The sequence below is a fragment of the Labrus bergylta genome, chromosome 22 (assembly GCF_963930695.1).
Source record: "Labrus bergylta chromosome 22, fLabBer1.1, whole genome shotgun sequence".
In the NCBI taxonomy this organism is placed as follows: domain Eukaryota; kingdom Metazoa; phylum Chordata; class Actinopteri; order Labriformes; family Labridae; genus Labrus; species Labrus bergylta.
Window position 1 is genome coordinate 11,820,277 of NC_089216.1, and position 25,447 is coordinate 11,845,723.

The 25,447-nt window shown below is 49.2% G+C and overlaps 4 protein-coding genes across 4 annotated transcripts; all 4 read left to right on the top strand.

Annotated features, from left to right (window-relative positions):
• Positions 1-146: 146 nt before the first annotated feature.
• Positions 147-9,175, top strand: LOC136177527 (GATA zinc finger domain-containing protein 14-like). The gene is made up of 4 exons (XM_065950953.1): positions 147-919; positions 1,267-1,389; positions 7,372-7,752; positions 8,653-9,175. The coding sequence occupies exons 1-4, from the start codon at positions 147-149 to the stop codon at positions 9,173-9,175; spliced, it is 1,800 nt and encodes a 599-aa protein (XP_065807025.1).
• A 604-nt stretch (positions 9,176-9,779) lies between these two features.
• On the top strand, positions 9,780-19,715 carry LOC136177528 (mucin-2-like; the record flags this gene model as incomplete). The annotated part of the gene is made up of 9 exons (XM_065950954.1): positions 9,780-9,797; positions 9,907-9,974; positions 11,065-11,438; positions 14,218-15,297; positions 15,799-16,432; positions 16,475-16,619; positions 17,127-18,805; positions 18,892-19,007; positions 19,093-19,715. Coding segments are annotated over exons 1-9 (4,737 nt in total), but the record flags the coding sequence as incomplete, so codon positions are not given.
• Positions 19,716-19,832: 117 nt separating this feature from the next.
• LOC136177529 (mucin-2-like) lies at positions 19,833-22,166 on the top strand (the record flags this gene model as incomplete). Its single annotated transcript, XM_065950956.1, has 4 exons — positions 19,833-20,414; positions 20,518-20,735; positions 20,779-21,269; positions 21,334-22,166. Coding segments are annotated over exons 1-4 (2,124 nt in total), but the record flags the coding sequence as incomplete, so codon positions are not given.
• Positions 22,167-22,889: 723 nt separating this feature from the next.
• On the top strand, positions 22,890-23,726 carry LOC136177507 (integumentary mucin C.1-like; the record flags this gene model as incomplete). The annotated part of the gene is made up of 1 exon (XM_065950917.1): positions 22,890-23,726. A coding segment is annotated over one exon (837 nt), but the record flags the coding sequence as incomplete, so codon positions are not given.
• Positions 23,727-25,447: the final 1,721 nt, after the last annotated feature.

Sequence of the window (25,447 nt, forward strand, 5' to 3'; positions counted from 1 at the left end):
CAACCACATCAGCTCCAACAACAACCACAGCAGCTCCAACACTAACCACAGCAGCTCCTACAACAACCACAGCTTGTCCAAAAACGACAACAGCAGCTCCAACTACAACCACAGCAGGTTCAACAACCACTGCTGCTCCTACAACTATGTTAGTAGCTATAACAACCACAGTAGCCCCACAAACCACCACAGTAGTTTCAACAACAACCACAGCCGCTCCAACAACCACCACTGCAGCTCCAAAAACCACCACTGCAGCTCCAACAACAACTACCGCTGTTCCAACAACTACAGCTGCACCAACAACAACCACAGCTGCTCCAACAACAACCACTGCAGCTCCTACAACCACCACTGCAGATCAAACAACAACTACATCCGCTCCAACAACAACCACAGCCGCACCAAAAACGACGACAGCTGCTCCAACAACCACCACTGCATCTCAAACAACCACCACTGCAGATCCAACAACAACTACATCCGCTCCAACAACAACCACAGCTGCACTAACAACGACGATAGCTGCTCCAACAACCACACCTTCAATTACAACCACGACAGCAGCTCCAACAACAACCACAGCTTCTCCAACAACAACCACAGCAACAACAAACACTGCAGCTCCATCAACGACCACAGCTGCTCTAACAACAACCACAGCTGCTCCAACAACAACTACAGCTACACAAACAATAACCACAGCTGCTCCAACAAACACCACTGAAGCTCCAACAACAACCACTGCAGCTCCAACAACAACCACAGCTGCTCCAACAACAACCACAGCCGCTAAAACAACAACCACAGCTACTCCACCAACACCCACAGCTGATAAAACAACAACCACAGCTGCTCCAACAACAACCACAGCTACAAAAACAACAACCACAGCTGCACCAACATCAACCACAGATGCGTCAACAACAACCACAGCCGCCCCACCAACAACCACTGCTCCAACAACAAAAAGTTCATTTCCAACAATAAAAACAGCTTCTCCAACAACAATAGCAGCAGCTCAAACAACAACCACAGCAGCTCCAACAACAACAGCAGTAGCTCCAACAACAACCACAGCAGCTCCAACAACAGCAGCAGCAGCTCCAACAACGACCACAAGTGCTCCAACAACAACCACAGCATCTCCAACAACAACCATAGCCACTCCAACAGCAACCACGGCCTCTCCAACAACAACAGCAGGAGCTCCAACAACAACAGCAGGTCAAAAAACCTCCACAGATGATCCAACAACAACCACAGCCGCTACAAAAACAATAGCAGCTCCAACAACAACCACAGCTACTCCAACAACAACCACGGACTCTGCAACAATAACGGCAGCAGCTCCAACAACAACCAAAGCAGCTCCAACAATGACCTCAAGTACTCCAACAACAACCACAGCTGCTATAACAACCACAGCTGCTCCCACAACAACGACAGCAACAACAGCCACAGCGGCTCCAACAACCACCACTGAAGCTCCAACAACAACCACAGCTTCTACAACAACAACCACAGCAACAACAACCACAGCTGCTCCAACAACCACCACTGAAGGTCCAACAACAACCACAGCAACAACAACCACAACAGCAGCTCTAACAACAACCACAGCAGCTCCAACAACGACCACAAGTGCTCCAACAACAACAGCAGCTCAAAAAACCTCCATAGATGATCCAACAACAGCATCTCCAACAACAACCACAGCCACTACAACAACAACAGCAGCAGCTCCAACAACAACCACAGCTGCTCCACCAATAACCACATCAGCTCCAACAACAACCACAGCAGCTCCAACACCAACGACAGCTGCTCCAACAACCACTGCAACAACAACCACAACAGCAGCTCTAACAACAACCACAGCAGCTATGACAACAACAGAAGCAGCTCCAACAATGACCACAAGTGCTCCAACAACAACAACAGCATCTCCAACAACAACCATAGCCTCTCCAACAACAAGAGCAGGAGCTCCAACAACAACAGCAGGTCAAAAAACCTCCATAGATGATCCAACAACAGCATCTCCAACAACAACCACAGCCACTACAACAACAACAGCAGCAGCTCCAACAACAACCACAGCTGCTCCCACAACAACTACAGCAACAACAGCCACAGCTGCTCCAACAACAACCACAGCAACAACAACCACAACCACAACAGCAGCTCTAACAACAACCACAGCTGCTCCCACAACCATAACAGCAGTTCCAACAACAACCATCCCGGCTCCAACAACAACCAAAGTCGCTCCAACAAACACAGCCGCTCCAGCAACAACCACAGCTGCTCCAACAACAACAGCTGCTCCTACAACCACGTCAGAATCTCCAACAACAAGCACTGCAGCTCCAACAACAACTACAGCTGCACCAACAACCATTACAGCTCCAACAACCACCACTCTAGCTCCAACAACAAATACAGCCGCTCCAACGACAACTACAGCTGCTCCAACAACAATAGCTGCTCCTACAACCACGTCAGTAGTTCCAACAACAACCACAGCCGCTCCAACAACTACGACAGCTGCTCCAACAACCACAGCTGCTCCTACAACCACTACATCAGCTCCAACAACAACCACAGCTTCTCCAACAACAACCACAGCAACAACAACCACTGCAGCTTCAACAACGACCACAGCTGCCCCAACAACAACAACAGCTGCTAAAACAACTACCACTGCAGCTCTAACAACAACCACAGCCGCTCCAACAACAACCACAGCTACTCCAATAACAACCACAACCGCTAAAACAACAACCACAGCTGCTCCAACAACAACCACAGCTACACCAACAACAACCAAAGCTGCACCAACATCATCCACAGATGCATCAACAACAACCACAGCCGCCCCACAAATCATCACAGCTCCAACAACAACCACAGCCGCTCCAACAACAACCACAGCTGCTCCAACAACAACAGCTGCTCCTACAACCACGTCAGAAGCTCCAACAACAACCACTGCAGCTTCAACAACGACCACAGCTGCCCCAACAACAACAACAGCTGCTCAAACACCAACGACAGCTGCTCCAACAACCACTGCAACAACAACCACAACAGCAGCTCCAACAACAACCACAGCCACTACAACAACAACAGCAGCAGCTCCAACAACAACCACAGCTGCTCCACCAACAACCACATCAGCTCCAACAACAACCACAGCAGCTCCAACACCAACGACAGCTGCTCCAACAACCACTGCAACAACAACCACAACAGCAGCTCTAACAACAACCACAGCAGCTAAGACAACAACAGAAGCAGCTCCAACAACGACCACAAGTGCTCCAACAACAACAACAGCATCTCCAACAACAACCATAGCCTCTCCAACAACAAGAGCAGGAGCTCCAACAACAACAGCAGGTCAAAAAACCTCCATAGATGATCCAACAACAGCATCTCCAACAACAACCACAGCCACTCCAACAACAACAGCAGCAGCTCCAACAACAACCACAGCTGCTCCCACAACAACTACAGCAACAACAGCCACAGCTGCTCCAACAACAACCACAGCAACAACAACCACAACCACAACAGCAGCTCTAACAACAACCACAGCTGCTCCCACAACCATAACAGCAGTTCCAACAACAACCATCCCGGCTCCAACAACAACCAAAGTCGCTCCAACAACCACAGCCGCTCCAGCAACAACCACAGCTGCTCCAACAACAACAGCTGCTCCTACAACCACGTCAGAATCTCCAACAACAACCACTGCAGCTCCAACAACAACTACAGCTGCACCAACAACCATTACAGCTCCAACAACCACCACTCTAGCTCCAACAACAACTACAGCCGCTCCAACAACAACTACAGCTGCTCCAACAACAATAGCTGCTCCTACAACCACGTCAGTAGTTCCAACAACAACCACAGCCGCTCCAACAACTACGACAGCTGCTCCAACAATCACAGCTGCTCCTACAACCACTACATCAGCTCCAACAACAACCACAGCTTCTCCAACAACAACCACAGCAACAACAACCACTGCAGCTTCAACAACGACCACAGCTGCCCCAACAACAACAACAGCTGCTAAAACAACTACCACTGCAGCTCTAACAACAACCACAGCCGCTCCAACAACAACCACAGCTACTCCAAAAACAACCACAACCGCTAAAACAACAACCACAGCTGCTCCAACAACAACCACAGCTACACCAACAACAACCAAAGCTGCACCAACATCATCCACAGATGCATCAACAACAACCACAGCCGCCCCACAAATCATCACAGCTCCAACAACAACCACAGCCGCTCCAACAACAACCACAGCTGCTCCAACAACAACAGCTGCTCCTACAACCACGTCAGAAGCTCCAACAACAACCACTGCAGCTTCAACAACGACCACAGCTGCCCCAACAACAACAACAGCTGCTCAAACACCAACGACAGCTGCTCCAACAACCACTGCAACAACAACCACAACAGCAGCTCCAACAACAACCACAGCCACTACAACAACAACAGCAGCAGCTCCAACAACAACCACAGCTGCTCCACCAACAACCACATCAGCTCCAACAACAACCACAGCAGCTCCAACACCAACGACAGCTGCTCCAACAACCACTGCAACAACAACCACAACAGCAGCTCTAACAACAACCACAGCAGCTAAGACAACAACAGAAGCAGCTCCAACAACGACCACAAGTGCTCCAACAACAACAACAGCATCTCCAACAACAACCATAGCCTCTCCAACAACAAGAGCAGGAGCTCCAACAACAACAGCAGGTCAAAAAACCTCCATAGATGATCCAACAACAGCATCTCCAACAACAACCACAGCCACTCCAACAACAACAGCAGCAGCTCCAACAACAACCACAGCTGCTCCCACAACAACTACAGCAACAACAGCCACAGCTGCTCCAACAACAACCACAGCAACAACAACCACAACCACAACAGCAGCTCTAACAACAACCACAGCTGCTCCCACAACCATAACAGCAGTTCCAACAACAACCATCCCGGCTCCAACAACAACCAAAGTCGCTCCAACAACCACAGCCGCTCCAGCAACAACCACAGCTGCTCCAACAACAACAGCTGCTCCTACAACCACGTCAGAATCTCCAACAACAACCACTGCAGCTCCAACAACAACTACAGCTGCACCAACAACCATTACAGCTCCAACAACCACCACTCTAGCTCCAACAACAACTACAGCCGCTCCAACAACAACTACAGCTGCTCCAACAACAATAGCTGCTCCTACAACCACGTCAGTAGTTCCAACAACAACCACAGCCGCTCCAACAACTACGACAGCTGCTCCAACAATCACAGCTGCTCCTACAACCACTACATCAGCTCCAACAACAACCACAGCTTCTCCAACAACAACCACAGCAACAACAACCACTGCAGCTTCAACAACGACCACAGCTGCCCCAACAACAACAACAGCTGCTAAAACAACTACCACTGCAGCTCTAACAACAACCACAGCCGCTCCAACAACAACCACAGCTACTCCAAAAACAACCACAACCGCTAAAACAACAACCACAGCTGCTCCAACAACAACCACAGCTACACCAACAACAACCAAAGCTGCACCAACATCATCCACAGATGCATCAACAACAACCACAGCCGCCCCACAAATCATCACAGCTCCAACAACAACCACAGCCGCTCCAACAACAACCACAGCTGCTCCAACAACAACAGCTGCTCCTACAACCACGTCAGAAGCTCCAACAACAACCACTGCAGCTCCAACAACAACTACAGCTGCACCAACAACAACCACTACAGCTCCAACAACCACCACTCTAGCTCCAACAACAACTACAGCTGCTCCAACAACAACTACAACTGCTCCAACAACAATAGCTGCTCCTACAAATACGTCAGTAGTTCCAAAAACAACCACAGCCACTCCAACAACGACGACAGCTGCTCCAACAACCACAGCTGCTCCTACAACCACGACAGCTGCTCCAACAACAACCACAGCTTCTCCAACAACAACCACAGCAACAACAACCACTGCAGCTTCAACAACGACCACAGCTGCCCCAACAACAACAACAGCTGCTCAAACAACTACCATTGCAGCTCTAACAACAACCACAGCCGCTCCAACAACAACCACAGCTGCTCCTACAACCACGTCAGAAGCTCCAACAACAACCACTGCAGCTCCAACAACAACTACAGCTGCACCAACAACAACCACTACAGCTCCAACAACCACCACTCTAGCTCCAACAACAACCACAGCCGCTCCAACAACGACGACAGCTGCTCCAACAACCACAGCTGCTCCTACAACCACGACAGCTGCTCCAACAACAACCACAGCTTCTCCAACAACAACCACAGCAACAACAACCACTGCAGCTTCAACAACGACCACAGCTGCCCCAACAACAACAACAGCTGCTCAAACAACTACCACTGCAGCTCTAACAACAACCACAGCTGCTCCAACAACAACCACAGCCACTATAACAACAACCACAGCTTCTCCAACAACAACCACAGCAACAATAACCACAACAGTAGCTCTAACAACAACCACAGCTGCTCCCACAACCATAACAGCAGTTCCAACTACAACCATCCCGGCTCCAACAACAACCACAGCTGCTCCAACAACAACAGCTGCTCCTACAACCACGTCAAAAGCTCCAACAACAACCACTGCAGCTCCAACAACAACTACAGCTGCACCAACAACAACCACTGCTGCTCCAACAACCACCACTGCAGCTCCAACAACAACTACAACTGCTCCAACAACAATAGCTGCTCCTAAAACCACGTCAGAAGCTCCAACAACAACCACAGCCGCTCCAACAATGACGACAGCTGCTCCAACAACCACAGCTGCTCCTACAACCACGACAGCAGCTCCAACAACAACCACAGCTTCTCCAACAACAACCACAGCAACAACAACCACTGCAGCTCCAACAACGACCACAGCTGCCCCAACAACAACAACAGCTGCTCAAACAACGACAACTGCAGCTCTCACAACAACCACAGCTGCTCCAACAACAACCAAAGCCACTAAAACAACAACCACAGCTGCTCCAATAACAACCACAGCTGCTAAAACAACAACAACAACAGCTGCTCCAACAACAACCACAGCTACACCAACAACAACCAAAGTTGCACCAACATCAACCACAGATGCATCAACAACAACCACAGCCGCCCCACAAATCATCACAGCTCCAACAACAACTACTGCAGCTCCAACAACAACCACAGCTATTCCAACAACCACCACTGCAGATCTAACAACAACTACAGCCGCTCCAACAACAACCACAGCCGCCCCAACGACCACCACTGCAGCTCCAACAACAACCACAGCTGCTCCAATAACAACCACAGCTACACCAACATCAATCACAGATGCATCAACAACAACCACAGCCCCTCCACCAACAATCACAGCTCCAAAAACAACTACTGCAGCTCCAACAACAACCACAGCCGCCCCAACAACCACCACTGCAGCTCCAACAACAACCACAGCCGCCCCAACAACCACCACTGCAGCTCCAACAACAACCACAGCTGCTCCTACAACAACGACAGCCGTTCCAACCACGACAGCCGTTCCAACAACGACGACAGCAGGTCAAACAACAACCACAGCTGCTCCAACTACAACCACAGCTGCTCCAACAACCACAGCTGCTCCTTCAAGTATAACAACAGCTCCAACAGGAACAACCATAGAAGACTCACAAACCACCACAGCAGCTCCAACAACCACAGCAGCTCCTACAGCCACAACAGCAGCTAAATCAACAACCACAGCTCCTCCAACAACAACCACATCAGCTCCAACAACAACCACAGCAGCTCCAACACCAACGACAGCTGCTCCAACAACCACTGCAACAACAACCACAACAGCAGCTCTAACAACAACCACAGCAGCTCCGACAACAACAGGAGCAGCTCCAACAACGACCACAAGTTCTCCAACAACAACAACAGCATCTCCAACAACAACCATAGCCTCTCCAACAACAACAGCAGGAGCTCCAACAACAACAGCAGGTCAAAACACCTCCACAGATGATCCAACAACAGCATCTCCAACAACAACCACAGCTGCTACAACAACAAAAGCAGCTCCAACAACAACCACAGCTACTCCAACAACAACCACGGCCTCTGCAACAATAACGGCAGCAGCTCCAACAATGACCTCAAGTGCTCCAACAACAAGCACAGCTGCTATAACAACAACTACAGCAACAACAGCCACAGCTGCTCCAACGACCACCACTGAAGCTCCAACAACAACCACAGCTTCTCCAACAACAACCACAGCAACAACAACCACAACAGCAGCTCTAACAACAACCACAGCTTCTCCCACAACCATAACAGCAGTTCCAACCACAACCATCCCGGCTCCAACAACAACCACAGCAGCTCCAACAACCACAGCCGCTCCAACACCAATGACGGCTGCTCCAACAACCACTGCAGCTCCAAGAACAACGACAGCAACTCAAACAACATCCACAGCTGCTCCAACATCAACCATAGCTGATCAAACAACAACAACAGCTGTTCTAACCAAAACCACAGCTGCTCCAAGAACAACCACAGCATTTCCAACAACAACCACAGCTGCTCCAACAACCATAACAACAGTTCCAAAAAGGACCACAGCAGCTCGTACAACAACAACAGCAGCTTCAACAACAACCACAGCATTTCTAACAACAACCACAGCTGCTACAACAACCATAACAACAGTTCCAAAAAAGACCACAGCAGCTCGTACAACAACAACAGCAGCTTCAACAACAACCACAGCATTTCTAACAACAACCACAGCTGCTACAACAACCATAACAACAGTTCCAAAAAGAACCACAGCAGCTCTTACAACAACCACTTCTGCTCCAACAATAAAAACAGCTGCTCCAACAACAAACACAGCTACTCCAACACCAACCACAGCTGCTACAATAAACACAGCTGCTCCAACAACAACCACAGCCACAGCAATAGCAACCATAGCGGCACCAACAATTACCACTGCAGCTTCAACAACAACCACAGCCGCTCCAACAACAACCACAGCTGCTCCAACATCCACAGCTGATCCTACAACCACGACAGCAGCTCCAACAACAACAACTCTTACAACGTCAAACACAGGTTCTCCCACAACTACCACTGCAGCTCCAACAACCACCACAGCTGCTCCCACAACCACATCTGCTTCTACAACCACTACAGCAGCTCCAACAACAACCACAACAGCTCCTACACCAACCATAGCTGTTCAAACAACAACCACAGCTGCTCCAACACCAACAACTTCAGCTCAAACAACAACCACAGTTGTTCCATCTCCAACCGCAGTTGTTCCAACAACAACAGCTGTTCCTACAATCACGACAACAGCTCCAACAACGACGACAGAAGCTCCAACTACAACCACAGCTGCTCCAACAACCACAGTAGCCCCACAAACTACCACAAAAGTTCCAACAAGCACCATTCCGGCTCCAACATCATCCACAGCCGCTCCAACAACAACTACAGCAGCTCCAACAACAACAACACCGACTCCAACAACAACCACAGCCGCTCTAAAAACAACAACAACAGCTCAAACAACAACCACAGCCACTCCAACAACAACCACAGCCACTCCAACAACAACCACAGCTGCTCCTACACCAACCACTGCAGCTCATACAATGTCGATGACAGCTCAAGCAATAACCACTGCTGCTCGAACAAGGACTGCAATTCCAAAAACCACAGCCGCTCCAATCTCAACCACAGCTGCTCCAACAACCACATCTTCTCCAACAACCACACCAGCCCCACAAACCACCACAGCAGCTGCAACAACAACAACTGCTGCAGCTCAAACAACAACAACAGCTGTTGTGACCACATCCACAATTGATCCAAAAACCACAGCTGCTACAACAACCACAGAAGCTGCTACAGCCACAACAACATCTCCAACACAAACCACAGATGCTCCAACAACCACAGCTACTCCGCCAACCACGACAGCAGCTCCAACAACAACAACAGCTTCTCCAACACCAACCATAGCTGCTCCAACAACCACAACTGCATTTCCAAAAACAAGCAAAGCTGCTCAAACAACAACCACTGCAGCTCCAACAACAAACACAGCTACTCCAACACCAACCACAGCTGCGACAATAAACACAGCTGCTCCAACAACAACCACAGCCGCGCCACCAACAACCATAGCTGCACCAACAACCACCACTGCAGCTTCAACAACAACCATAGCCGCTCCAACAACAACCACAGCTCCAACAATAACTAAAGCAACAACAGCCACAGCTGCTCCAACAACCACCACTGCAGCTCCAACCACAATTACTCAAACAACCACCACTGCAGCTCTAACAACAACCACAGCTTATGCAACAATCACAGCCACTCCAACAACAACCACAGCCACTCTAACAACGACCACAGCCACTCTAACAACAACCACAACCGCTCCAACAATGACTTCTGCTGCACCAACAACCACCACTGCATCTCCAACAATGACCACAGCTTCTCCAACAACAACCACAGCTGCTACAACAACAACTGCAGCTACAACAACCACTGCTGCTCCAACAACCACTGCAGCTCCAATAACAACCACAGCTGCACCAACAACAACCACAGTTTACACAACAACCACAGCCAGTTTAACAACAACCACAGCCGCTCTAACAATGACCAGAGCCGCTCCAACAACAAACACAACCGCTGCAACAACAACTTCTGCTGCACCAACAACAACCACAGCTGCTCCAAAAACCACCACTGCATCTCCAACAACAACAGCTCCTCCAATAACAACCACAGCTCCAACAACAACTACAGCTGCTCCAACAACAACCACAGCTCCAACAACAACTACAGCAACAACAGCCACAGCTGCTCCAACAACCACCACTGCAGCTCCAACCACAGCTGCTCCAACTACCACCACTGCAGCTCCAACAACGACCACAGCTGCTTCAACAACATCCACAGCTGCTCAAACAACAAACACAGCGGCTCCAACAAAGACCACATCAGCTCCAACAACAACCACAGGAGCTCCAGCAACAACCATTGCTGCTCCAACAACGAAGACAGCAGCGCCAAAAACAACCAAAGCTGCTCCAACTTCAACGACAGCTGCTCCTACAACTATGACAGCAGCAACAACAACAACAACCACAGCTGCTCCAACACCAACGACAGCTGCTCCAACACCCACAGCTCATCCAACAACAACAGCTGCTCCTTTAACCACGACAGCTGCTCCAACACAAACCACTGCAGCTCTAACAACGACGACAGCAGATCAAACAACAACCACAGCTGTTCCAACACCAACCACAGCTGCTCCCACAACCACAGCTGCTCCCACAACCACTACAGCAGCTCCAACAACAACAACAACCACAACAGCTCCAACACCAATTATAGCTGCTCAAACAACAACCACAGCTGTTCCAAATACATCCACAGTGGCTCCAACAACCACAGCTGCTCCTACAACTATAACAGTAACTCCAACAACAACAACAACCACAACAGCTCCAACACCAATTATAGCTGCTCAAAAAACAACCACAGTTGCTCCAACACCAACAACAACAGCTGTTCCTACAACCACAGCTACTCCAACAACCACAGCTGCTCCTACAACTCTGACAGCAGCTACAACAACCACAGTAGCCCCACAAACCACCACAAAAGTTCCAACAAGCACCATTCGGGCTCCAACATCATCCACAGCCGCTCCAACAACAATTACAGCAGCTCCAACAACAACAACACCGACTCCAACAACAACCACAGCTGCTCCAAAAACAACAACAGCAGCTCAAACAACAAACACAGCCACTCCAACAACAACCACAGCTGCTCCAACACCAACCACTGCAGCTCATACAATGTCGACGACAGCTCAAACAATAACCACTGCTGCTCAAACAAGGACTGCAATTCCAACAACCACAGCCACTCCAATCTCAACCACAGCTGCTCCAACAACCACATCTTCTCCAACAACCACACCGGCCCCACAAACCACCACAGCAGCTCCAACAACAACAACTGCAGCTCAAACAACAACAACAGCTGTTCCAACCACATCCACAATTGATCCAAAAACCACAGCTGCTCCAACAACCACAACAGCTCCTACAGCCACAACAACATCTCCAACACAAACCACAGCTGCTCCAACAACAACCACAGTAGCTCCGACAGCCACAACAACATCTCCAACACAAACCACAGCTGCTCCAACAAAAACCACAGCATCTAAATCAACAACCACAGCTGCTCCAATGACATCCACTGCAGCTCCAACAACGACAACATCATCTCCAACACCAACCACAGCTGCACCAACAACAACCACAGCTGTTTCATCTACAACCACAGCTGCTCCAACAACCACAGCTGCTCCAACAACGACAACATCATCTCCAACACCAACCACAGCTGCACCAACAACAACCACAGCTGTTCCATCTACAACCACAGCTGCTCCTACAACTATGACAGCAACTCCAACAACAACAACAACCACCACAACAGCTCCAACACCAACAACAGCTGCTCAAACAACAACCACAGCTGCTCCAAAAACAACAACAGCAGCTCAAACAACAACCACAGCCACTCCAACAACAACCACAGCTACTCCAACAATAACCACTGCAACTCCAACAACAAAAACTTTGATTCCAAAAACAACCACAGCTGCTCCAACAAAAAACACAGCTACTTCAACATCAACAACAACCACAACAGCTCCAACACCAACAACAGCTGATCAAACAACAACCACAGCTGCTCCAAAAACAACAACAGCAGCTCGAACAACAACCACAGCCAATCTAACAATAACCACTGCAGCTCATACAATGTCGACGACAGCTCAAACAATAACCACTGCTGCTCGAACAAGGACTGCAATTCCAACAACCACAGCCGCAACAATCTCAACCACAGCTGCTCCAACAACCACAACTTCTCCAACAACCACACCAGCCCCACAAACCACCACAGCAGCTCCAACAACAACAAGTGCAGCTCAAACAACAACAACAGCTGTTCCAACCACAACCACAATTGATCCAAAAACCACAGCTGCTCCAACAACCACAGCAGCACCTACAGCCACAACAACATCTCCAACACAAACAACAGCTGCTCCAACAACAACCACAGCAGCTCCTACAACAACCACAGCAGCTAAAACAACAAACACATCTGCTCCAGTAACATCCACTGCAGCTCCAACAATGACGACAGCTGCTCCAACAACCTCAGCTGCTCTTACAACCACGACAGCAGCTCCAACAACGACAACATCATCTCCAACACCAACCACAGCTGCTCCAACAACAACCACAGCATCTAAATCAACAACCACAGCTGTACCAATGACATCCACTGCAGCTCCAACAACGACAACAACTGCTCCGACAACCACAGCTACTACTACAACCACAACAGCAGCTCCAACAACAACAACAGCTTCTCCAACACCAACCACTGCAGCTCCAACAAAAGAAAGTTCATTTCCAACAACAACCACAGCTGCTCCCACAACAACCACAGCAACAACAGCCACAGCTGCTCCAACAACCACCACTGAAGCTCCAACAACAACCACAGCTTCTACAACAACAAACACAGCAACAACAACCACAGCTGCTCCAACAACAACCACTGAAGCTCCAACAACAACCACAACAGCAGCTCTAACAACAACCACAGCAGCTCCAACAACAACAGCAGCAGCTCCAACAACGACCACAAGTGCTCCAAAAACAACCACAACATCTCCAACAACAACCATAGCCTCTCCAACAATAACAGCAGGAGCTCCAACAACAACAGCAGGTCAAAAAACCTCCACAGATGATCCAACAACAGCCTCTCCAACAACAACCACAGCCACTACAACGACAACCACGTCCTCTCCAACAACAACAGCAGCAGCTCCAGCAACAATCACAACTGCTCCCACAACAACTACAGCAACAACAACCACCACTGAAGCTCCAACAACAACCACAGCAACAACAACCACAACAGTAGCTCTAACAACAACCACAGCTGCTCCCACAACCATAACAGCAGTTCCAACAACAACCATCCCGGCTCCAACAACAACTACAGCCGCTCCAAAAACCACAGCCTCTCCAACAACAACCACAGCTGCTCCAACAACAACAGCTGCTCCTACAGCCACGTCAGAAGCTCCAACAACAACCACTGCAGCTCCAACGACAACTACAGCTGCACCAACAACAACCAAAGCTGCTCCAACAACCATAACAACAGTTCCAAAAACGACCACAGCAGCTCCAACAACGACCACAGCTGCTCCAACAATTACGACAGCTGCTCCAACAACAAACACAGCATTTCCAACAACAACCACAGCGGCTCCAACAACCACCACAGCTGCTCCCACAACCACATCTGCTTCTACAACCACTACAGCAGCTCCAACAACAACCACAACAGCTCCAACACCAACAACTGCAACTCAAACAACAACCACAGCTGTTCCAAATACATCCACAGCGGCTCCAACAACCACAGCTGCTCCTACAACTATGACAGCAACTCCAACAACAACAACTTCAGCTCAAACAACAAACACAGCTGTTCCATCTCCAACCACAGCTGCTCCAACAACCACAGTTGTTTCAAGAACAACAGCTGTTCCTACAACCACGACAACAGCTCCAACAACGGCGACAGAAGCTCCAACAACAACAACACCGACTCCAACAACAACCACAGCCGCTCCAAAAACAACAACAACAGCTCAAACAACAACCACAGCCACTCCAACAACAACCACAGCCACTCCAACAACAACCACAGCTGCTCCAACACCAACCACTGCAGCTCATACAATGTCGACGACAGCTCAAACAATAACCACTGCTGCTCGAACAAGGACTGCAATTCCAACAACCACAGCCGTTCCAATCTCAACCACAGCAGCTCCAACAACAACTGCAGCTCAAACAACAACAACAGCTATTCCAACCACATCCACAATTGATCCAAAAACCACAGCTGCTCCAACAACCACAACAGCTCCTACAGCCACAACAACATCTCCAACACAAACCACAGCTGCTCCAACAACAACCACAGTAGCTCCTACAACAATCACAGCAGCTAAAACAACAACCACATCTGCTCCAATAACATCCACTGCAGCTCCAACAATGACGACACCGGCTCCAACAACCACAGCTGCTCCTACAACCACGACAGCAGCTCCAACAACGACAACATCATCTCCAACACCAACCATAGCTGCACCAACAACAACCACAGCTGTTCCATCGACAACCACAGCTGCTCCTACAACTATGACAGCAACTCCAACAACAACAACAACAACCACAACAGCTCCAACACCAACAATAGCTGCTCAAACAACAACCACAGCTGCTCAAACAACAACCACAGCTGCTCCAAAAACAACAACAGCAGCTCAAACAACAACCACAGCCACTCCAACAACAACCACAGCTGCTCCAACACCAACCACTGCAGCTCATACAATGTCGACGACAGCTCAAACAATAACCACTGCTGCTCGAACAAGGACTGCAATTCCAACAACCACAGCCGCTCCAATCTCAACCACAGCTGCTCCAACAACCACATCTTCTCCAACAACCACACTAGCCCCACAAACCACCACAGCAGCTGCAACAACAACAACTGCAGCTCAAACAACAACAACAGCTGTTCCAACCACATCCACAATTGATCCAAAAACCACAGCTGCTCCAACAACCACAGCAGCTCCGACAGCCACAACAACATCTCCAACACAAACCACAGCTGCTCCAACAACCACAGCAGCTCCGACAGCCACAACAACATCTCCAACACAAACCACAGCTGCTCCAACAACAACCACATCTGCTCCAATAACATCCACTGCAGCTCCAACAACGACAACAGCTGCTCCAACAACCACAGCTACTCCTACAACCACGGTAGCAGCTCCAACAACAACAACAGCTTCTCCAACACCAACCATAGCTGCTCCAACAACCACAACTGCATTTCCAAAAACAAGCAAAGCTGCTTTAACAACAACCACTGCAGCACCAACAACAAAAACTTCATTTCCAACAACAACCACAGCTGCTCCAACAACAAACACAGCTACTTCAACACCAACAACAACCACAACAGCTCCAACACCAACCATAGCTGCTCAAACAACAACCACAGCTGCTCAAACAACAACCACAGCCACTCCAACAACAACCACAGCTGCTCCAACACCAACCACTGCAGCTCATACAATGTCGACGACAGCTCAAACAATAACCACTGCTGCTCGAACAAGGACTGCAATTCCAACAACCACAGCCGCTCCAATCTCAACCACAGCTGCTCCAACAACCACATCTTCTCCAACAACCACACCAGCCCCACAAACCACCACAGCAGCTCCAACAACAACAACTTCAGCTCAAACAACAACAACAGCTGTTCCAACCACATCCACAATTGATCCAAAAACCACAGCAGCTCCTACAGCCACAACAACATCTCCAACACAAACCACAGCTGCTCCACCAACAACCAAAGCAGTTCCTACAACAACCACAGCAGCTAAAACAACAACCACATCTGCTCAAATAACATCCACTGCAGCTCCAACAATGACGACAGCTGCTCCAACAACAACAGCTGCTCCTACAACCACGACAGTAGCTCCAACAACGACAACATCATCTCCAACACCAACCACAGCTGCTCCAACAACAACTACATCATCTAAATCAACAACCACAGCTTCTCCAATGACATCCACTGCAGCTCCAACAACGACAACAGCTGCTCCAACAACCACAGCTACTCCTACAACCACGACAGCAGCTCCAACAACAACAACAGCTTCTCCAACACCAACCATTGCTGCAACAATAAACACAGCTGCTCCAACAACAACCATAGCTGCACCAACAACCACCACTGCAGCTTCAACAACAACCATAGCCGCTCCAACAACAACCACAGCTGCTCCAACATCCACAGCTGATCCTACAACCACGACAGCAGCTCCAACAACAACCACATCCACTCCAACAACAACCACAGCCACTCCAACAACAACCACAGCCACTCCAACAACAGCCACAGCTGCTCCAACAACCACGAGAACAGCTCCAAAAACGACGACACAAGCTCTAACTACAACCAAAGCAGCTCCAACAACCACAGCTGCTCGTACAACTCTGACAGCAGCTACAACAACCACAGTAGCCCCACAAACCACCACAAAGGTTCCAACAAGCACCATTCCGGCTCCAACATCATCCACAGCAGCTCCAACAACAACCACATCCACTCCAACAACAACCACAGCCACTCCAACAACAACCACAGCCACTCCAACAACAACCACAGCTGCTCCAACACCAACCACTGCAGCTCATACAATGTCGACGACAGCTCAAACAATAACCACTGCTGCTCGAACAAGGACTGCAATTCCAACATCCACAGCCGTTCCAATCTCAACCACAGCTGCTCTAACAACAACCACTGCAGCTCCAATAACAACCACAGCTGCACCAACAACCATCACAGCTGCTCCCACAACAACAGCTGCTCCTACAACTATGACAGCAACTCCAACAACAACAACAACCACAACAGCTCCAACACCAATTATTGCTGCTCAAACAACATCCACAGCTGCATCAACAACAACCATAGCCGCTCCAACAACAACCACAGCTCCAACAACAACTACAGCAACAACGACCACAGCCGCCCCAACAACAACCACAATTGCTCAAACAACCACAACTGCAGCTCAAACAACAACCACAGCTTATACAACAATCACAGCCACTCCAACAACAACCACAGCCACTCTAACAACGACCACAGCCACTCCAACAACAACTTCTGCTGCACCAACAACCACCACTGCATCTCCAACAATGACCACAGCTTCTCCAACAACAACCACAGCTGCTACAACAACAACTGCAGCTACAACAACCACTGCTGCTCCAACAACAACCACTGCAGCTCCAATAACAACCACAGCTGCACCAACAACAACCACAGCTTACACAACAACCACAACCAGTCCAACAACAACCACAGCCGCTCTAACAATGACCAGAGCCGCTCCAACAACAACCACAACCGCTACAACAACAACTTCTGCTGCACCAACAACAACCACAGCTGCTCCAACATCCACCACTGCAGCTCCAACAACAACAGCTCCTCCAATAACAACCACAGCTGCTCCAACAACAACCACAGCCGCGCCAACAACAACCACAGCTGCTCCAACAATGACAACTGCATCAACAACCACAGCTCCAACAACAACTACAGCAACAACAGCCACAGTTGCTCCAACAACCACGAAAACAGCTCCAACACCAATTATAGCTGCTCAAACAACAACCACAGCTGCTCCAACACCAACAATTTCAGCTCAAACAACAACCACAGCTGTTCCATCTTCAACCACAGCTGCTCCAACAACCACAGTTGTTCCAACAACAACAGTTGTTCCTACAACCACGAAAACAGCTCCAACAACGACGACAGAAGCTCCAACTACAACCACAGCTGCTCCATCATCCACAGCCGCTCCAACAACAATTACAGCTGCTCCAACACCAACAACTGCAGCTCATACAATGTCGACGACAGCTCAAACAATAACCACTGACGCTCGAACAAGGACTGAAATTCCAACAACCACAGCCGTTCCAATCTCAACCACAGCTGCTCCAACAACCACATCTTCTCCAACAACCACACCGGCCCCACAAACCACCACAGCAGCTCCAACAACAACAACTGCAGCTCAAACAACAACAACAGCAGTTCCAACCACAACAGTAGCTCTAACAACAACCACAGCTGCTCCCACAACCATAACAGCAGTTCCAACAACAACCATCCCGGCTCCAACAACAACCACAGCCGCTCTAACAACCACAGCCGCTCCAACAACAACCACAGCTGCTCCAACAACAACAGCTGCTCCTACAGCCACGTCAGAAGCTCCAACAACAACCACTGCAGCTCCAACGACAACTACAGCTGCACCAACAACAACCAAAGCTGCTCCAACAACCATAACAACAGTTCCAAAAACGACCACAGCAGCTCCAACAACGACCACAGCTGCTCCAACAACAACGACAGCTGCTCCAACAACTACACCAGCCCCACAAACCACCACAGCAGCTCCAACAACAACAACTGCATCTCAAACAACAACCACATCTGCTCCAATAACATCCACTGCAGCTCCAACAATGGCGACAGCAGCTCCAACAACGTCAACATCATCTACAACACCAACCACAGCTGCTCCAACATCAACCACAGCATCTAAATCAACAACCACAGCTGCTCCAATGACATCCACTGCAGCTCCAACAACGATAACATCATCTCCAACACCAACCACAGCTGCACCAACAACAACCACAGCTGTTCCATCTACAACCACAGCTGCTCGAACAACCACAGCTGCTCCTACAACTATGACAGCAACTCCAACAACAACAACAACCACAACAGCTCCTACAGCCAAAACAACATCTCCAACAACAACCACAGCTGCTCCAACAACAACCACAGTAGCTCCTACAACAACCGCAGCAGCTAAAACAACAACCACATCTGCTCCAGTAACATCCCCTGCAGCTCCAACAATGACGACAGCTGCTCCAACAACCACAGCTGCTCCTACAACCACGACAGCAGCTCCAACAACGACAACATCATCTCCAACACCAACCACAGCTGCTCCAACATCAACCACAGCATCTAAATCAACAACCACAGCTGCTCCAATGACATCCACTGCAGCTCCAACAACGACAACATCATCTCCAACACCAACCACAGCTGCTCCAACAACAACCACAGCATCTAAATCAACAACCACAGCTGTACCAATGACATCCACTGCAGCTCCAACAACGACAACAACTGCTCCGACAACCACAGCTACTACTACAACCACAACAGCAGCTCCAACAACAACAACAGCTTCTCCAACACCAACCACTGCAGCTCCAACAAAAGAAAGTTCATTTCCAACAACAACCACAGCTGCTCCCACAACAACCACAGCAACAACAGCCACAGCTGCTCCAACAACCACCACTGAAGCTCCAACAACAACCACAGCTTCTACAACAACAAACACAGCAACAACAACCACAGCTGCTCCAACAACAACCACTGAAGCTCCAACAACAACCACAACAGCAGCTCTAACAACAACCACAGCAGCTCCAACAACAACAGCAGCAGCTCCAACAACGACCACAAGTGCTCCAAAAACAACCACAACATCTCCAACAACAACCATAGCCTCTCCAACAATAACAGCAGGAGCTCCAACAACAACAGCAGGTCAAAAAACCTCCACAGATGATCCAACAACAGCCTCTCCAACAACAACCACAGCCACTACAACGACAACCACGTCCTCTCCAACAACAACAGCAGCAGCTCCAGCAACAATCACAACTGCTCCCACAACAACTACAGCAACAACAACCACCACTGAAGCTCCAACAACAACCACAGCAACAACAACCACAACAGTAGCTCTAACAACAACCACAGCTGCTCCCACAACCATAACAGCAGTTCCAACAACAACCATCCCGGCTCCAACAACAACTACAGCCGCTCCAAAAACCACAGCCTCTCCAACAACAACCACAGCTGCTCCAACAACAACAGCTGCTCCTACAGCCACGTCAGAAGCTCCAACAACAACCACTGCAGCTCCAACGACAACTACAGCTGCACCAACAACAACCAAAGCTGCTCCAACAACCATAACAACAGTTCCAAAAACGACCACAGCAGCTCCAACAACGACCACAGCTGCTCCAACAATTACGACAGCTGCTCCAACAACAAACACAGCATTTCCAACAACAACCACAGCGGCTCCAACAACCACCACAGCTGCTCCCACAACCACATCTGCTTCTACAACCACTACAGCAGCTCCAACAACAACCACAACAGCTCCAACACCAACAACTGCAACTCAAACAACAACCACAGCTGTTCCAAATACATCCACAGCGGCTCCAACAACCACAGCTGCTCCTACAACTATGACAGCAACTCCAACAACAACAACTTCAGCTCAAACAACAAACACAGCTGTTCCATCTCCAACCACAGCTGCTCCAACAACCACAGTTGTTTCAAGAACAACAGCTGTTCCTACAACCACGACAACAGCTCCAACAACGGCGACAGAAGCTCCAACAACAACAACACCGACTCCAACAACAACCACAGCCGCTCCAAAAACAACCACAGCCACTCCAACAACAACCACAGCTGCTCCAACACCAACCACTGCAGCTCATACAATGTCGACGACAGCTCAAACAATAACCACTGCTGCTCGAACAAGGACTGCAATTCCAACAACCACAGCCGTTCCAATCTCAACCACAGCAGCTCCAACAACAACTGCAGCTCAAACAACAACAACAGCTATTCCAACCACATCCACAATTGATCCAAAAACCACAGCTGCTCCAACAACCACAACAGCTCCTACAGCCACAACAACATCTCCAACACAAACCACAGCTGCTCCAACAACAACCACAGTAGCTCCTACAACAATCACAGCAGCTAAAACAACAACCACATCTGCTCCAATAACATCCACTGCAGCTCCAACAATGACGACACCGGCTCCAACAACCACAGCTGCTCCTACAACCACGACAGCAGCTCCAACAACGACAACATCATCTCCAACACCAACCATAGCTGCACCAACAACAACCACAGCTGTTCCATCGACAACCACAGCTGCTCCTACAACTATGACAGCAACTCCAACAACAACAACAACAACCACAACAGCTCCAACACCAACAATAGCTGCTCAAACAACAACCACAGCTGCTCAAACAACAACCACAGCTGCTCCAAAAACAACAACAGCAGCTCAAACAACAACCACAGCCACTCCAACAACAACCACAGCTGCTCCAACACCAACCACTGCAGCTCATACAATGTCGACGACAGCTCAAACAATAACCACTGCTGCTCGAACAAGGACTGCAATTCCAACAACCACAGCCGCTCCAATCTCAACCACAGCTGCTCCAACAACCACATCTTCTCCAACAACCACACTAGCCCCACAAACCACCACAGCAGCTGCAACAACAACAACTGCAGCTCAAACAACAACAACAGCTGTTCCAACCACATCCACAATTGATCCAAAAACCACAGCTGCTCCAACAACCACAGCAGCTCCGACAGCCACAACAACATCTCCAACACAAACCACAGCTGCTCCAACAACCACAGCAGCTCCGACAGCCACAACAACATCTCCAACACAAACCACAGCTGCTCCAACAACAACCACATCTGCTCCAATAACATCCACTGCAGCTCCAACAACGACAACAGCTGCTCCAACAACCACAGCTACTCCTACAACCACGGTAGGAGCTCCAACAACAACAACAGCTTCTCCAACACCAACCATAGCTGCTCCAACAACCACAACTGCATTTCCAAAAACAAGCAAAGCTGCTTTAACAACAACCACTGCAGCACCAACAACAAAAACTTCATTTCCAACAACAACCACAGCTGCTCCAACAACAAACACAGCTACTTCAACACCAACAACAACCACAACAGCTCCAACACCAACCATAGCTGCTCAAACAACAACCACAGCTGCTCAAACAACAACCACAGCCACTCCAACAACAACCACAGCTGCTCCAACACCAACCACTGCAGCTCATACAATGTCGACGACAGCTCAAACAATAACCACTGCTGCTCGAACAAGGACTGCAATTCCAACAACCACAGCCGCTCCAATCTCAACCACAGCTGCTCCAACAACCACATCTTCTCCAACAACCACACCAGCCCCACAAACCACCACAGCAGCTCCAACAACAACAATTTCAGCTCAAACAACAACAACAGCTGTTCCAACCACATCCACAATTGATCCAAAAACCACAGCAGCTCCTACAGCCACAACAACATCTCCAACACAAACCACAGCTGCTCCACCAACAACCAAAGCAGTTCCTACAACAACCACAGCAGCTAAAACAACAACCACATCTGCTCAAATAACATCCACTGCAGCTCCAACAATGACGACAGCTGCTCCAACAACAACAGCTGCTCCTACAACCACGACAGTAGCTCCAACAACGACAACATCATCTCCAACACCAACCACAGCTGCTCCAACAACAACTACATCATCTAAATCAACAACCACAGCTTCTCCAATGACATCCACTGCAGCTCCAACAACGACAACAGCTGCTCCAACAACCACAGCTACTCCTACAACCACGACAGCAGCTCCAACAACAACAACAGCTTCTCCAACACCAACCATTGCTGCAACAATAAACACAGCTGCTCCAACAACAACCATAGCTGCACCAACAACCACCACTGCAGCTTCAACAACAACCATAGCCGCTCCAACAACAACCACAGCTGCTCCAACATCCACAGCTGATCCTACAACCACGACAGCAGCTCCAACAACAACCACATCCACACCAACAACAACCACAGCCACTCCAACAACAACCACAGCCACTCCAACAACAGCCACAGCTGCTCCAACAACCACGAGAACAGCTCCAAAAACGACGACACAAGCTCTAACTACAACCAAAGCAGCTCCAACAACCACAGCTGCTCGTACAACTCTGACAGCAGCTACAACAACCACAGTAGCCCCACAAACCACCACAAAGGTTCCAACAAGCACCATTCCGGCTCCAACATCATCCACAGCAGCTCCAACAACAACCACATCCACTCCAACAACAACCACAGCCACTCCAACAACAACCACAGCCACTCCAACAACAACCACAGCTGCTCCAACACCAACCACTGCAGCTCATACAATGTCGACGACAGCTCAAACAATAACCACTGCTGCTCGAACAAGGACTGCAATTCCAACATCCACAGCCGTTCCAATCTCAACCACAGCTGCTCTAACAACAACCACTGCAGCTCCAATAACAACCACAGCTGCACCAACAACCATCACAGCTGCTCCCACAACAACAGCTGCTCCTACAACTATGACAGCAACTCCAACAACAACAACAACCACAACAGCTCCAACACCAATTATTGCTGCTCAAACAACATCCACAGCTGCATCAACAACAACCATAGCCGCTCCAACAACAACCACAGCTCCAACAACAACTACAGCAACAACGACCACAGCCGCCCCAACAACAACCACAATTGCTCAAACAACCACAACTGCAGCTCAAACAACAACCACAGCTTATACAACAATCACAGCCACTCCAACAACAACCACAGCCACTCTAACAACGACCACAGCCACTCCAACAACAACTTCTGCTGCACCAACAACCACCACTGCATCTCCAACAATGACCACAGCTTCTCCAACAACAACCACAGCTGCTACAACAACAACTGCAGCTACAACAACCACTGCTGCTCCAACAACAACCACTGCAGCTCCAATAACAACCACAGCTGCACCAACAACAACCACAGCTTACACAACAACCACAACCAGTCCAACAACAACCACAGCCGCTCTAACAATGACCAGAGCCGCTCCAACAACAACCACAACCGCTACAACAACAACTTCTGCTGCACCAACAACAACCACAGCTGCTCCAACATCCACCACTGCAGCTCCAACAACAACAGCTCCTCCAATAACAACCACAGCTGCTCCAACAACAACCACAGCCGCGCCAACAACAACCACAGCTGCTCCAACAATGACAACTGCATCAACAACCACAGCTCCAACAACAACTACAGCAACAAAAGCCACAGTTGCTCCAACAACCACGAAAACAGCTCCAACACCAATTATAGCTGCTCAAACAACAACCACAGCTGCTCCAACACCAACAATTTCAGCTCAAACAACAACCACAGCTGTTCCATCTTCAACCACAGCTGCTCCAACAACCACAGTTGTTCCAACAACAACAGTTGTTCCTACAACCACGAAAACAGCTCCAACAACGACGACAGAAGCTCCAACTACAACCACAGCTGCTCCATCATCCACAGCCGCTCCAACAACAATTACAGCTGCTCCAACACCAACAACTGCAGCTCATACAATGTCGACGACAGCTCAAACAATAACCACTGACGCTCGAACAAGGACTGAAATTCCAACAACCACAGCCGTTCCAATCTCAACCACAGCTGCTCCAACAACCACATCTTCTCCAACAACCACACC